General features: G+C 42.1%; 1 protein-coding gene across 2 annotated transcripts; it reads left to right on the top strand.

The window, feature by feature from the left end:
- The first annotated feature begins 241 nt into the window (after window positions 1-241).
- Window positions 242-15,605, top strand: Pdcd6 (programmed cell death 6). Of its 2 annotated transcripts, none has more exons than XM_055598036.1 (6): window positions 242-410; window positions 1,104-1,165; window positions 5,853-5,897; window positions 8,552-8,704; window positions 12,928-13,037; window positions 15,057-15,605. In XM_055598036.1, exons 1-6 carry the CDS (start codon window positions 316-318, stop codon window positions 15,153-15,155), a joined length of 564 nt encoding a protein of 187 aa, XP_055454011.1. In that variant the 5' UTR covers window positions 242-315; the 3' UTR covers window positions 15,156-15,605. The 2 variants fall into 2 exon arrangements, with proteins under 2 accessions (XP_055454011.1, XP_055454010.1); XM_055598035.1 differs by having other exon boundaries at window positions 8,552-8,710.
- The last annotated feature ends 602 nt before the right edge of the window (window positions 15,606-16,207 follow it).

Below are 16,207 nucleotides of genomic sequence, written 5' to 3'. Positions count from 1 at the left end.
CGCTGTATGCTCTCTCTTCCGAGCCCAGCCGCCGCAGCTCCTGGTCAAGACCAGCTACTGGGCTGGGCAGGAGGGCGGGGCAGGGCCGGGCTAAAAGGCAAGGGACACTGGATGCTCTGCTAGCTGAGTAGGAGGGAGGCCGGGCTAGCCGCGCCGCGCCCCAGACGTTGCCTGGCAACTGACCACGCCTGCCAAGTGACTCAAAGGCACGCGCTTCCGTTGTTCCCAGGAAGTTGTGCGCTTCTGGTCCTGCCCCAGGCGGAGGCGGAAGCACAGCGTTTGGAGTTGGTCTGCTGTACCGCTGTGCATCAGCCCATGGCAGCCTACTCCTACCGCCCAGGCCCGGGCGCTGGCCCTGCTGCCGGAGCGGCGCTGCCGGACCAGAGCTTCCTGTGGAACGTCTTCCAGCGGTGAGTACGGTGGCGCCCAGCTCCTCCGGCCCTTGGGTCGGTCTTGGGTTTCCAGGGCCTATTCTCCCGTCCTCCCTGCCCTTCTCTCCGTCCGACTTCCCTCGAGGTCCTTTCCTACTCCGCTCCATCCTCGACTAACTCTTCTACAGTAGCGCAAGACTCAGGATCATGTTGGCAGTTCCTTTTGCTTAGGGCTGAGGGGCGCGCACCAGCCGCCCAACGGGGTCTGGGGTGCCTGCGTTAGAAACAGACCAAATCTTGAGTCAGGAAAACGGCAGCAGTAAAAATTGCTGGCTGCTATGCAGCGTCTTCTGCCTCTGGTCGTCCTTCTGAATGCCTGATTGTCACTCCACTGAGTCGTGGCCAAGGTATGACTTAATCGTCCTAGAGAATCTTTACCTATTACGTAAAATATGAACTGGTGTAGGTGTAAATTAAGACAGATTTGAAGAATTAAGAGAAAGCTTGAAAAGGGATAGAAAAAGGTGATTCAACCTCTCCATACTGCTTCTGGCTGTTCCTTAGTGTCTGGAACACCTGGAGGCGCCGTGACATTCAAACTGAGCTAAGAGACCGGTCTGGCCAGAGTAATATCCAGACCTAGTGTAGATGGATAGAAACGATGTGTTAGCCGTGTTTTATTTTTCTTTTACTTTTACTCACCAACTTACCTGGTCTTTTTTTACTTTGTAGGGTTGATAAAGATAGGAGTGGAGTGATTTCAGACAATGAGCTTCAGCAAGCATTATCCAATGGTGAGTTGAAGCCTGATCCGTTCATAGCAAGCAATTTCTTTCCTGGAATTATTTCCAAGCAAGGAGGCCCTTAAGGCTGAAATGCTGTTACCAATATAAGGTAAAGGTGTTTCTAAGCTACTGTGTCCATACTTTTTTAATTATCATTTTTGTTCCTTCACCAAGCTTTAGAACAAATGTACGTGAGCCTCAGAAAATGGTTTCTGAGAAATGGGAGCTGTAGGGTAGGCCTTGGGGGAGAGGTAAAAAGGTTGGCTCTATGCAGCAGAGGTCCTTTAGTTATCTAGAAGGCCTTTGACCTACTTGGCTAAATCAGTCATAGCAACTCCTCTAAAGAGGATCATCAGGAACAATGAAAAGTTGTCAAGTGACATTTAGAAGTAATGGCTTAGCGTTGAAAGCCCTCAAGATGGTCCTTAAGTACTTCTGTGGAAATATGTTTGCTGTAAGACCTGCTGGAACTGAAAAGGTTGAGGCCAGGTCTGGAGAGATGGCTCAGTGATTAAGAGCACTGTCTGCTCTTCTGGAGGACTCAGGTTCAATCCCCAGCACCCACATGGCAGCTCACAGCTGTCTGTAACTCCAGGGATCTGACACCCTCACACCAATGCACATAAAATCAAATTAAAAAAAAAACAAAACCCAAACAGTAAAACTCTGGGGCCAGTTCGGGAAATAGCAGCAGGATTATGGGAAGGTGTTTGTATATATGTGAGGAACATTTTGTGTCTCAGCAGAATCAAGATTGTGGCCTTTGTACGGAGCTCTCCCTGGAGTCATGTTCTTCCTGGTGTCAGTGTCATTAGAGACAATTTTTTTTTTAATTATTTAATTTTAAGATTGATTTATTTTATTTATATTAATGTTTGGTCTGCTTGTATGTATATGTACCAAGTGTGTGCCTGCTGCCCATGGAGGACAGAAGTGGTCACCTGATCTCCTGGCACTGGAGTTACCGAAGGGTGTAAGCTACCATGTAGTTGCTGGGAACCAAATCTGGGTCCTCTGCAATGAGTGCTCTACTGCCGAGAGCTGTCTCTCCAGCCCCCACATTTTTTCTTTTCCTCTCTCTCTCTCAGCAAACTCATGTGTCCTAGACTGGCCTTAAACTTGTATTTAGTGAAGGATGACCATTAGTTTCTGATCCTCCTACCTCTACTGAATACTGAATGCTGGTTTATTATGTACTGAGGATAGAATCTAGAAATACATAGTGGACAAGCACCCTACCGACTGAGTTCATCCATAACCCTAGAGACATTTTTCTTATTAAATGGCGTTTGTAGTTCTTCAGGTGTGGCTCTCTTTTCTAATTATTAGATTGTTTTTGCTCAGGTGTGCTATATAAGCTTGGAAAGGAGTTAGTTTCAAAACATAATAAAAATTTAAAAGGCTCATTTTTGTTCTAATGAGGAGCATTTTCCTATAATTGATTGGACAGAGGGAGAAGGCAAGTGAGATGCTAGATAGTGCCTCATAGCCTTGGTGTCAAAATTAAAGGAAAGCCCTTGCCACCTCTGCCATCCGCTTATGCTAGGCATCCTTGATTCATTTGTGTTTTCAGAGTGACCTTTGCCTGAGACAAAGGTGACTAGAATTGACACAAATTTTATTATATAACCTATGAGAAATATAAGATGGTATTTTGAAGGGACCATTTAAATCTTGGTGGATTTTCATCACCTAATAGAATGATGGTGTATAAATTGGCCACTGTGTCGTATTATTACAGTAGGGAAGTAGACTTGGACAGGGGTTATTAGGGAAAATGAGAATTCTGGCTTGAAGGCAGGAACAGCCATATTCATATGGTACGAAGTACATCTTCCAATGAAGAGAGGCTAGGGAGCGTAGGATCCATGGTAGCATGTAGGCAGAAGAGTGGGTGTCTAGTAGTTTGGCTCGTGTGTTTGGTGATCTACAGCTGGTACAGACAAGGCAGAAAAGCACACAGGTTTCAGACTGAAAGAAAGTGAGAGACCTTAGGTGTCCAGGGCAAAAATACTGGTATCACTATTACCTGCACTATGAAGGAATTTATGCATTTATGTACACTGATAATCTGCTCTAGTCTAAATAGTCAGAACACAGAAAATAGAGTACAATTTAATTATGTTATCGGTTAGACAGAAAATAAGACAGTAAAGATGAAACAAAAAAAGGTTACCAGTAAGTCTTACAAGGGTCTGGAGCTCCACAAGGAGAATAACAGAACCAAAATATATGGGCCTAGGGGTCTTTTCTGAGACTGATACTCCAACCAAGGACCATCCATGGAGATAACCTGGACCCCCTGCACAGAGGTAGCCCATGGCAGTTCAGTATCCAAGTGGGTTCCCTAGTAAGGGGAAGGGGGGCTGTCTCTGACATGAACTCAGTGGCTGGCTCTTTGATCACCTCCTCTCTGAGAGGGAAGCAGCCTGACCAGGCCACAGAGGAAGACTATGAAAGTCAGTCCTTATGAGACCTAATAGGCTAGGGTCAGATGGAAGGGGAGGAGGCCCTCCACTATCAGTGGACTAGTGAGGAGATGAGGAAGGGAGGGAGGGTGGGATTGGGAGGGAAAGAAGGTGGGGCTACAGCTGGGCTACAAAGTGAATAAATTATAATAAATAAAAATTATATTTAAAAAGATTAAAGATGATTATTTTTTTTAAAAATTAAAATAGTTGATAAAGTGAAAAGGAAAATTTATTCAGTTAATATAATCTTGGTTTTTCCAAGATATAAACAAAAACAGTTACCGAAGCCTCTTGGGACACACAGATTCTTAGCTTGTGGATCTGTGCAAGGCCTTGCACACATGGGGGCAGTTCTTATGTTCCCAGCATAAGCCAAGATTTTCCCTGTTTAGCTTGGGTACCAATTTCAGAGTGATCCTGACATGAATGAGGGCTTAGTGTCCTTTCGGCAACTGTTAACATTTTCTGTCTCTCTCATAAGCTTCTCTTCTAAGGCTGGAGTTCTTATGACCTAACCACCCCATAAAGGACCTGCCTTTTAATACTTTAACCAGGCAAATACATGCTATTTTTAGTTTCAGAGGGAATAGCGTTCAAATTTTAGCTCTCTCTGGATTTTAGATTCCAAGCTTCCTGAAGAAGGGTCCCAGCCGTACTGTGCAGGAACACTTTTATCATTGTGTAGTTGCACATGAGTGCTCACTACCCTCAGAAGTGCTGTGTTCTCATGGTTTAAACTACTTTGACTTCCAGGCAGTCCTCTACAATTGGTTTTCTACTTCGATTTTGGAATCAGATTAAATTATTTTAGAAAATTTAATTAATTTGTTACTGGAAGGGAAGTTAAAAATAGCATGGTTTCTCACCTCAGTTTAGTCATCTCTAAGACCTCTTTGTTTACAGGTAGTTGACACCACAGTAGGAGGGGTTTTGTGTACACCGGGACTCTGAGACTTGTTTACATAGAAGTGTGGTCAGCAGACAGAAGGAGCACAGAGCAGGATTTGTTTTCTCATCTCTGTGACCACAGTACCTGGGAGCAACTTTTGGAAAGAAAAATTTGTTCTGGGTCACAGCTTGGGCTCAGTCCATCCTGAAGGGGAGGGTTTGGTGGGACAGAACCATCCACTTACTTCATGGCAGCCAAGGAGCCTAAAAGGGGGGCGCTGGTCTTCCTGCGCTCCTCTAGCTTTCTTCTTTCTCCTGTTCTTTCTGTCTGGGCCCCACTCCATGGAATAGTGCCACATACATGCAGGGTGGGTCTTTCCCTTCAGTTAATTCCATCTGGAATGCCTTCATACGCATAGAGATGTATTATTTCATATGCAGAGATTTATTAATCTCCTAGGTGATTGGTTCTAAACCCAATCAAGTTGACAATGAACATCAACTATCAGAGGATTTCTCTTACCTTTATGAAATAATGTGTCACAAATTTTGGGGCTTCTTGGGTTATAGATTAAAAATTACTTTTTCTCAAGCTCCTTTTTGGTTGGTTTGTTGGTTGGTGAGTCTTTTGTGAAATGTTGCCCAGTCTGACTTTAATTTAAATTTACTGTTTAGCTGAGGATGATTTTGAACTCTTAATTTTCCTGTTTCTGCTCTCCCCCCCACCCCCCAAGTTCTGGGATTATAGGCACTTGTCACCATACTTACCTCTTTCTCTAGTGCATTTGAAGTAGATTTGACTGAATATATTAGTGACTTGAGATGCATGTTTTTAGTTGTACTTTGAAAAGTCTTATTTTTGCTTTTTTAAAAAAGTTCTGAAGACATTTTTATTAAATAGAGTTCTAGTTTAAGATTTAAAAAAAGAGCTGAAAGGAGTCACACTTATATATAAGCTAGAGGATTCCCTGTAAAATTATTATTTAGTCACTAACAGTCCTAAAGAGTTGTCAGACTGGAAAGTGGTCTCTGGGACGTGGGCACATCTGCGCGCCCCAGAAATTTGTACAGGTAAAGCTCTACAGAGAAACAACATCCAGCCTCTGGTAATTACTAACAGGTTAAACCTGGCTGTACAGACTGGGTACTGACCAGAAGGGCTTGGGGTCCCTGTAGGCAGTCCGGGCTCCTGCTGTCCGAGAGAGCAGGCCTATGCTTGCAACCTCGGTTTCAGAGCAGGCTACTGATTCTCATTGATTAACAGGAAGTCAGGCACTTAGTGCTTCTTGTAAATGAGTCTTCTTTTGTCTAATTGCTATTACATCATTTGCTTTCAGGTACGTGGACTCCGTTTAATCCAGTGACGGTTAGGTCAATCATTTGTAAGTATTCGTGCGGACAGACGAGGTGGTTGTCTCTGTGGGAGCTACTGTAACCCCAGTCAGATACTAGTGGGCTCTTCCGTCCTTCCTGCTTCTGTACTTCTGGATGCTTTCACTTACTCGTTAGTTTAAACTGACATCGTAGTCTGTCCTCCATTTCTAACTCGAAGGTTATAGATGTATAAAATTCCTACATTTCAGTGTTCTTTTGTTATTTTGGTAGTGTCTTTTCCCAAATTCATTTTTGTGTTTTTTTTTTAATTTAAAGTTATATGTAATAGTCTTCTAAACTTTAAAAAAATGCTTTTCAGAATTACATATGTTAACTTACATCTACTTTACCTTCTATTTCTGATGATTTTAAAGTCTGTAAAAAGGCAGTCTACATCTAATAATTCTTCCTGCTGAGCTTCGTACATGTAACTGATTTCCTTCGTGTTTTAGTCAGTTTTCTTTGTTTTGTGAGCTCACATATGGTTGAATTTAATATGTGTGTACCAAGGCCTGAGCTGGAGGTGGGTCTTCCAGGAAGGATTTCTATTATTTCTTTCTTAGCAAGAAATGGATTATCAGTTTGGTTTCTCCCTGAGTATTAGTTACTTTTCCATTGCTGATAAAACGCCATGACTAAGGCAGCTTATAGTAGAGTTTATTTTTTGCCTACGGCTTTGGGGGAGGGTTTAAGTCCATAATAGCAGAACCCTGGCAATAGGCTGCAGGCCTTGTGTCATAAACAGGACACTAAGAGCTCACATCTTGAATCACAAGCACAAAATGGAAAGAGAGAGAGTGAAAGCACCAGGAAAGGTGTGTCAGGTGTCTTGGCTACTTTGTGGGTTTTTCTCACTTTCACCGTTAGTAACTCCTTAACACTATAGATTGAAGAGGGGAAAGGGGCAAAGTTATCATTAGATTACTTCCTGCTAATGAGGGTTGTCCAGTTTCTTGGGGTAAGTTTGATCTTCCATGTCAGGATATCTGATTTCTTTTCTCGTGTCTTTGTACATGACTACTTGACAAACTTCAACCAACAGCATCCAACCACCAACCAGGCAACAACAGCAACCTGCCTCTTGGGGCCCTAACAGTTATATAGTCTCTGAAAAGTTCCCAGAGCTCCAAGCATTACACACTGGCAGAAACTATCTGTATCTGGCAAAACCACAATCCTGTTAGAGCATGAAGCAGCCTCTTATTTCCACACTTGGGAATAAAATGTAAACATATTCCTATAACATTTCTGTGTTTTTTAAAGAAACAAAAATTACAAAATTCTCACTACAGAATGGTGCAAGGCTTTGAAACCTCAAAGCCTACCCTCAGTGACCTACTTCCTCCAGGAAGGCCAAGTTCAAGTACATGAGCCTGTGGGGGCATTCTCATCAAACCACCACAACCTGAGTGCACGTGTAAACAAGGATGAAAAAGATGCTGGTGCCTGTTAGTACATATTCTTAGGAGGGATTTACTGTTCTTTTGATTTTTAGGTTTTCTGCCTGGGAGGTAGACTGTTCTCCAGTTTTTCTGTTCCGATTTTCTTTAATATGCAATCTTATGATCAAGTTCCTTTCACCACAGGGGACGAGGTATATGTCTAGCCTTTTCCGCTTTAGCTCTCCTGTGCCCTTTTGTAGTACTACACTACATCTTGTGATCTCAACAGGGTGTGTTGGTTTAAGTTAACTGCATTTAGCTACGCCATCGGATCGATGTAGGTGGCCTTGTCACGGTAGCTTCTGAATTTCTAGCAGAAACAGCCTTCAGCATTAGGATTATGTTGACACGTGGGGTAACTGCCAAAAGCTGCTTTCCTCACCTAAGAATTCTTCTTAATGTTCGCTTGTGTTACAGCGCATCAGCACCGAGCCGTTTGTGAAGTTGATGTCTCGGTGTGAGGAGAAACTGTTCCTGGTTGCTGATGTGATTTTGCACTATACAGAGGAACACTATCCTAAAGTGCCTGTGCCTGAAAAGATCATGGTTTCATCATGTATTTGCAGTAATGATTCAGGCCAAGTTTTTTATTTTTAGCTATTTTATGATTATATGTAAATGTAGTTACCGGTTCTTATGAATTTGGATCTAGAAATAAACTGATCTTTTAAAATAAATATTCAGGCCTTAAAAAATAAAATCTAATAATAGATCAGGACACCTTCTAATTAAAACAGGTATTTCTTGCCCGAGGAGAACTTATCTAAGCCTCCCTCTGGAGCTGTGATACCTAGGCAGTAAAAGGGTTTACTCCAGCTCAGGACTAAGAGCTGGGAGAATGGGGCCTTAATCTTTGCATCCCATTTTCCTCCTGATGGAGTGATGGTACTCTTAAACGTTTCCGTTCTTCAGAACATCTGAAGTGTGAAACTGTATCGTAACTGTCCACCTTGTAAGCAGCTCCGAGTGTGTGCTCTGGCTGTCATCACTCAGGGGCTAGTGTTGGGCACCGTCTCCACACTCCCACCACCCCAGGGTAACCGGGCTTTTAGGAGTATAGTAATTTGTTCAACAAACTCACCTTCTTTACAGGCCAGCTGTGGCTCCGCGCCAGCACCCGAGGTGCGGAGGTGGTATGAAACTGTCGGTAGTGTGCTGTGGTTGTCTTTTGCTGTTGAAAGTGCAAACTTAATGTGTGTGTGCTGTTCTCTTCATCTCAGCTATGTTTGATCGGGAAAACAAGGCTGGTGTGAACTTCAGTGAATTCACAGGCGTGTGGAAGTACATCACAGACTGGCAGAACGTCTTCCGCACCTACGACAGGGACAATTCTGGGATGATTGACAAGAACGAGCTCAAACAAGCACTCTCAGGTTTTGGTAATTCAGTTGTCTTGATTGTATAGCATACTTCATTTTGGAATATAGGAGTCTCTCAAGTTTTGTTTTACTTTGTTCAATTTGTTGATCGTTTTTTTTTTTTTTTAACCCAGTCCATGTGAAATTTCTGTTTTTGTTGTACAGGTTCATATTTTGATTCTATTTTTTGTCATGAAGATTTATATGTGACATGGAGACTTTCACACAGTGTTTCATCCAAAATGAGATAAGGGCTATACAAATCATCTACTTTTTGTGAAATCAGATGGTGTCATGAGCAAAATTGAGAATGTGGCTTTTGGAAAAATTTAAAGTAGAAAAATGTGTGGGGTAGTTAGCAGCTTGTACACAGTGGCTTGTCAAAGTACATGAACACAATGATAAGATAACACTAAGAAATAATTCTATAAATAATAAAATTTATTGGTCCACCCAAATTTTGCTTCAGTGGGAAATTAGAAAGTTTGTGTGCCCATTCTCAAATGCATTTAGCACGTGTGTGCTTGGTGTGGGCTTAGGCATGCAAAGTGTGCTGTGTTTCTTACAAATATTCTTAGTACCTGTCCAGAGCATAATTAGAGGCTCCCAGAACTAGCCTCCAGTCTGAGAGCAAACTGGGACTTTTTTTACTTACAAAGGAATCACTGTGAAGTTTTTGCAGTCCATCTGTAACCTGTCATGGTTACACCAAGATTCGAATTTGGAACAGTTTCACGTAGTACTCTCTGCTTGTTGCCCTTACCAAATCTTTCTGTGGTTTGTTTCTTAAAAGGTTAATAGATGTCTTCTAGAAAAGTTTTATTAAAAAGTGAATTATAATCTAATGTATTGTGAATATCTTAAGTTTTACTTTCCTATAGTGTGTTATTTGATACTAATATGGCTTCTATAATTCTGCCATGACAGTGACCACTCCTTTTCTTTTGTCCTCTCCCTTCTCACTTTGTCTTTAAGACCAGTTAAAGGCATAAGTGTCCTCTGTGTCCTGGTTTTTAATAGTCAGACCAGTGACATTTCAGGATCTTGTATAGGAGAACAGTGGGAACCATGTCTGGTTAGGTTCATCTTGGACAGCGGCAGCATCTCCCTCATGTAACATTTCTCAGCACAGCAATCCCCTGTGTTCTAAGGACATTTCTCTTTACTATCCAGGAAAAAGAAATAATTTTCTGAGTGCATACTAATTTGGAATATTTTCTGTGGCAGCTATTAGGGAGTTGGCTTTAGAAGCAAAAGTTCCTATTTTGACTCCTGAAATGGTTGTTGTTGGGTAAACATGAGCTCAGTAGAGAATAAGAGTGTCTGTCATGTTCCAGGCTAACCCAGTGATGCCTAGGACTCTGTAAGGTACCTGGTGAACCTAAGGATGCTTCTCTTCACTTGATTGTTCGAGGTGTGCACACGCACACCTTTTGGTTACTTCACCCGCAGTAAAGCCATCTGCTCTAGAGAGCAGCACAGTTGGAGTGAATAATCCCTTACCCATAAAGCCTGCACCCCTTTGGCATCCCCTTATCCATCTAGCCTCTGGCAACTTACGTAGTTTCGGTTTGTTTGGTCGTTTTCTTCTTCTTCTTTTCTTCTTCTTCTTCTTCTTCTTCTTCTTCTTCTTCTTCTTCTTCTTCTTCTTCTTCTTCTTCTTCTTCTTCTTCCTCTTCTCCTCCTCCTCCTCCTCCTCCTCCTCCTCCTCCTCCTCCTCCTCCTCCTCCTTCTTCTTCTTCTTCTTCTTCTTCTTCTTCTTCTTCAGTATCATTGTAAAAACTAATGAAAGTATAACAAACCTCCACTTACCTATAGTTTTAGCCATGCCCAATCTTGGTGGATGTGCTCATCTCCTTTATGGTGGAGGCTTAGGCAGATCTGGAGCTTGTACCATGACCTACAAGTAAAAAACATGGCTGCTTATCGTTGACTCATTTTACAAGCTTAATAGATTTTAATAGTGCATTGCCTGAGTTAGGATCAAACAAGACCTACACACTACCTTTTTTTATGCCATTTGCTGGTTTGGGGGATACAGATTAATTCTTTGCAAATCATTCCTTTATCTACTGGAGATGGCTGTGACTACATTGGGTTTTCTCTGGAAGCATGGGGCTAAGTTGCTGGCAGTGGAACTTCTTGTCTAGGTGCTCACTGCCTGGTGCTGACCAACCTGGCCATAGGTCAGCAGCCTGGACCAGTAGTGTCAGTGGTAGTATGATACCTCCTATAGTTTCTAGGTAGAAAGGACTTTGCCTGTCACCAAAGGCTATTGGAAACAGACACAGAATGTTTCCTTTCCGTTCAGTGAGATTCTCATCTCTAGTGCTACCGAAAAACATCTCTCACACAGTTGGGGCAGACTCAAAGAATAAATATGTCTTCATATTACCTCACTCAGAACCTTTATCCTTTTCTGAGGGCATTCTACCTGGTCTGTCCTTCCTCACATGGTCAAGACTGAGTCCAGGGCACTTCCCTGGTTGAGAATTTATGATCTGATCTTGCTACTTGCACAGGAATGGAAGCCTCCGGGTGGCCGTATCCTATTACATGGATACAAGTCAGGATGTTGCCTTACAGTCAGCAGGCTGGGTCTAATATGTGTCTCACTTGGCAGTCCTAACCAGGCCACGAGGCTGAGCACAAAGTGCTTTGGCTCTAAGGCAGTGCTATTCTTTCTTTTGTGCCCTTGGATTGAAGGAGCTCTTCGGAGGCCAGTTTGCTGCCAAATTTTGACCTTTCTAGGGAGCATTCTTTGTGGTTTACTTCTTTGTAGTTTACTTTGCTAGTCTGTCTGTCTTTGCTAGTCTGTCTTTGCTTTCCCTACAAGAGTACCAATGGTCAGAGAAATTCCAAGTTAATCCTAGCGGCAATGGGGTTGTTTGCATGCGCAGTCAGGAATCTTATATATTTATTCTCTTTCCATCTGTCCTTTCCTTGCTCTGGCAAGAGACCAGCAGTACCTGTCTTACTCTGTCTACACCTGGGCCTGAAGCTCTGTGTTCCGAGGATCAGGGCTTAGCCAGGGCCACTACCTTACGTGCTAGGGGTAAGGAAGTGAGTTGTGGCAGCTGTTCCCTTGTGGTATCTCTTTCAGACTTAAATCGGGGGTCCCATCGCCTCTTGATCTGTAAGGAAAGGGGTTCCTGTAGCAGTTTTGTTGTCACTTACTTGCTTAGGGTTCTTGAATATAAGTTCCTGTCCCCACTTCCTGCAACTGCTCTGGAAGGTGCTGTGAACACGTTTTTGTGTTTGAACATTTCTCACTATAATGATTAAGTTTCATGTGGTAATTAACTATGAGATTCAGGTCCATATACCTACAAAGCTTCCAACAAGACTGAAAACCAGTAAAATGTTTCGTCACCTGGATTTTATCTCCTGAATCAATAAGGATAACCCCAGTCACAGAAGTGACAAGGGAAGGAAGCAGATAAAGGGTGTCCTTCTTAAACATGGCCTCTGGTGATGTCTGTATGTCTGGTGTGTCCACACATCTTCATGTGCTGTCATGCCCCGCTAAAGACCTTTCAAACACACTCAGTAAATTGGAAATGGAATTATAATGCCTGATGATCTGTTATTGATCCTGAACTTCATGCACTGATAAGCTACACTTCCAGAAACAGACTCATAATGCCCAGTGACACATTATTGATTTTAATCTTTATGAGTCTGATTAGCTGTACTTTAAGAACCCAACACCAAATGAACAAATTTGTGTGTGAGTTCCCATTAATTACCTTCTTTATGTAACTAGAGCCTTCAATGATATTTTAACTTTCATAGCATCTGCTAATGATGAGTGACCAAGGACAGCAAGTCACTGAGAACATTCATGTCTAGATAAGTTGACATAGTGAAGTGTCCCTACTAGATTCAGGAATACAAAGCTTAATTACCTTGTGGTCATTTTCTTAGGCACAAGAATGAGGACAGTTAGCTAACAAAGCCAGTAAGTTGATAAGAAGCAAGACAGCAAACAGACTTGCAAGTTGTCACAGGTGTTTAAGATCACAGCTCTGACAACATACTTATTTCATATTACTGTATTTAGGTAGCCTACTTAGTTTCCAGAATGCCTTTTAATAAATTTGTAACTTTTTCCCTCTTATTCCCATCTAACCACTATTGATCTGAGACCCTGGGATCTTAGAAAGGAAAGTTTAGGCAGTGATTCATATTTTATTTCTTTCCTAGTCTGTCTCTGATATGACTCTTCTCTCTCAAAGGCTACCGGCTCTCTGATCAGTTCCATGACATCCTCATCCGCAAATTTGACAGACAAGGACGAGGGCAGATTGCATTTGATGACTTCATCCAGGGCTGCATCGTCCTACAGGTGACTAAGCAGCTTCATGTGGGTTTGTTGTGTGACATGCAGAGGTGGGAGTGGGGGCAGGAATGGAGCCTCCGTCAGCTATCAGAATGAGTACTTCTTTTCCCTTCTGTTTAATTAAATTTTAGAGCAAGGGAAAATTTTTGAGCTCTTGGAACTAGGATCATGTGCCTCAGAGTGATATTTCATTAATTGTTCCATAAGATTATAATGCCTTGGAAAATGTCTGTTCCTTATTGATGTCACAGCTGTTGTGACCTTATAGCATAAGACATTGCATTTTGATGGTAAAGCTGGTATGACGAACCTTGATGCCAGACATATGAAAGTCTAGCAATATGTTTATGTATAGTACATAATCCTTGGTAATAATAATTGACTTATATAATTGAAATGCTGTACTTCTTATTTTGGGAAACAGGGTCTCTATACCTCTGGCTGGCCTTAAATTCACTATGTAGCCTATGCTCGCTTTGAATTCATCCTTCAAAGTAGTAGAATATAGCTGTATACCATATGTTTACTTTTTATCATTATAAATATACATTCTACTTACTATAAAAAACAAATGAAAAACCAGCCAGGCAGTGGTGGTGCACACTTTTAATCCCAGCACTCGGGAAGCAGAGATAGGCAGATCTTTGTGACTTCAACGCCAGCCTGGTCTACAAAGTAAGTTCCAGGATACCCAGGGCAGTAATACAGAGAAACCCTGTCTCCCAAAACAAACAAAAAACCCCAAATCCACAAAGTACTGGAAGGAACGTGCATTGTTACACAGGCATCTGCCTCCTGCATCTCCTCCTCGCCCATGGTTCTTGACTGTGCCAGACAGCCCTGCCAAGCACTTGGTGACCTATCTATCTAGGTATGCTAAGCAAACTCTAGGTTGTTCAGGCTCGGCATCTTCCTGTCAAAGAAGCAGGCCCTACTGCTGCGTCGAGATAGAGGTCACAGTTCTCTAGGTTTAAGCTTTGTAAATGTGGAAAGTTGATATGCCCATGCTTCTTAAGCTTTTTGCTATGGAAATTTCCAAACAAAAGCAGCAACAGAAATAACAGTATAATGATAAGACTTACCAGCTGTTAGCTCAGAGTGAGTTACGCATTAGATTTTCATGCTCCAGTCCCTTTGTCTGAAGTAGATTCAGTTCATAGAACTTGTCTCTTAGATATTGAATCCTAGGCTGAGGACACTTTTGTTAGTTACAAAACCGTTGAGAGATGTGAACAGCATTAGGTCTTAAGATATAATGTAGAATTTTGAAATATATTCTCAAGAGTGTTGCTTTGGTTAAAGAAAGTCAGTAACAGTACATCTCTGATTTGACTGCTAATTACAATGCTCTATGATTTCTTTAAAAATGAATGTGAGGGGCTGGAGAAATGGCTTAGCAGTGAAGAGCACTGCCTACTCATCTAGGTAATCCAAGTTTGATTCCTAGCACCCACATGGCAGCTGACAACCGTCTGTGACTCCAGTTTCAGAGGATCCGATGTCCTGTTCTAGCCTTCACAGGCAAAAAGTACACATGATACCCAGAAATACATTCTGGCAGTATCTCATATGCATAAAATAAAAATAAATCTTAAAAACAAACAACAACAACAACAAAAAAAACCCCAGTCATTCCAAGCCTTGTATGCTGTAGGACTATAATCCTAGCTCTCTGAGCCGCAAACAATAAGATTCATGATTCTAGGTAGGCCTGGCTACATAACAGTACCCTGTCTTTAAAAAAAAAAAAAAATTAGCATGCCACCCTGTTTTTTATGCTGTTGGAGATCTGGTCTGTTAGGATTCGAGCTTAGTTAACCATAGGGGCTTTGTTGCTCAGAAAGCTGCAGGCTGGAGGTGCTCAAGACTACCCAACCTGTGCCTTTCGGTGTGAATGCTATTACAGTGTCCCTCTAGGAGATGAGAGAAATGGAAATGCATGTGCTTCTGAGATTGGGTCCCCACATGTCTTTTATCTGAATACCTGTTCTGTCCAGTAATTCTCAATAACTGTGTTTCTTCCAGCGGTTGACGGACATATTCAGACGCTATGACACGGATCAGGACGGCTGGATTCAGGTGTCTTACGAGCAGTATCTCTCCATGGTCTTCAGCATTGTATAACCAAGCCTTGTGAACAGCAAGCACAGCATGCAAAAAGACTGAAAATGCCAAATCCCTACCCTGTGATAGGACAGGGCGCAGGTGCAGTTAGCTGCTGCTCTTCCTGTAAGCTGTATAATACTGGGGACCTGGCTGTACATATGTGGACACACTGGTCAGTGAGTCTGTAGTTGCAATGTAGCCACACTGTAGCCACCCAAAACCTTGGGTTTGCTGACTAATTGTGCCATGAGGTGAAACCTAATAATGGTTTGGGAGTCTGTTCTCCAACTATCATGTTCTTTTCTAGATGTCTCTTATTCTGTAGTTGTAATGCTTTTATTAGCCAATAGGATGTAAAAATAATATGGAACTTGCACAGAAGGCTTTTCATGTGCCTTACTTTTTTAAAAAAGAGTTTATGTATTCATTGGAATATGTAATATTAAAGCAATAAAGTAATGATACAGACTGGGTTGCCTACTTTTGGCTTTTTTAAAAATTAAACAGGTGGAAGCAATGTGCTTATTGTTACTGCTCTAGGTGCATCATGGACCTGGGAGAGTGGGGCCTAAAAATGAGCCAGACCAAAGTCTCATGCAGTAGCCAACTTTATTTAGTGCATCAGACAATTTATACTCTGAGGATGAAGAAGCACATGAGTAAGGTGTTCAATCACAAAGACAAGCCACATGTGGCAAAAAAAAAAAAGTGTCTCAGTAATTATGAAAAAGAAGAAGAGGAGGAGGAATAAAAACAGGAAATCCATGTGTCAACAGAAAACAAAAGCCCCAGCACATCAAGCAAATCTCAACAGTTCATGGTCTACCACCTCAGACATGAGTATTTTTTTATGAAAAAAATGCTGCTTTTCCACAGAGGTATATGAATGGCAATAGCTGAAGTAAAGTCACTCCTATCTGCCACACCTGGGAGGAGCACAAAAACACATTCCAAGAACAATTCTGTGTTTTGAAGAAACTGAGGTCATGAGACTCCTCTTACCTTTTAACAAGCACTCAGGATTCTCACATGACTCCATCTTGGACTGTGCTCTGACACCATGTCCCTAC

This window comes from Psammomys obesus, unplaced genomic scaffold, assembly GCF_907164565.1.
Source record: "Psammomys obesus unplaced genomic scaffold, mPsaObe1.curated_primary_1811, whole genome shotgun sequence".
NCBI classification, from domain to species: Eukaryota; Metazoa; Chordata; class Mammalia; order Rodentia; family Muridae; genus Psammomys; species Psammomys obesus.
The sequence above is the reverse complement of the archived record's forward strand: the minus strand, read 5'-3'. Positions and strand labels throughout refer to the sequence as shown.

Bases quoted from the DNA above. Each gene is read 5' to 3' on its own strand.
- Pdcd6 (XM_055598035.1), top strand. From the start codon at position 316: ATGGCAGCCTACTCCTACCGCCCAGGCCCGGGCGCTGGCCCTGCTGCC. The intron at 5,898-8,551 runs GTAAGTATTCGT...TCTTCATCTCAG, and splicing joins GACGGTTAGGTCAATCATTT to CTATGTTTGATCGGGAAAAC. The intron at 8,711-12,927 runs GTAATTCAGTTG...TCTCTCTCAAAG, and splicing joins ACAAGCACTCTCAGGTTTTG to GCTACCGGCTCTCTGATCAG.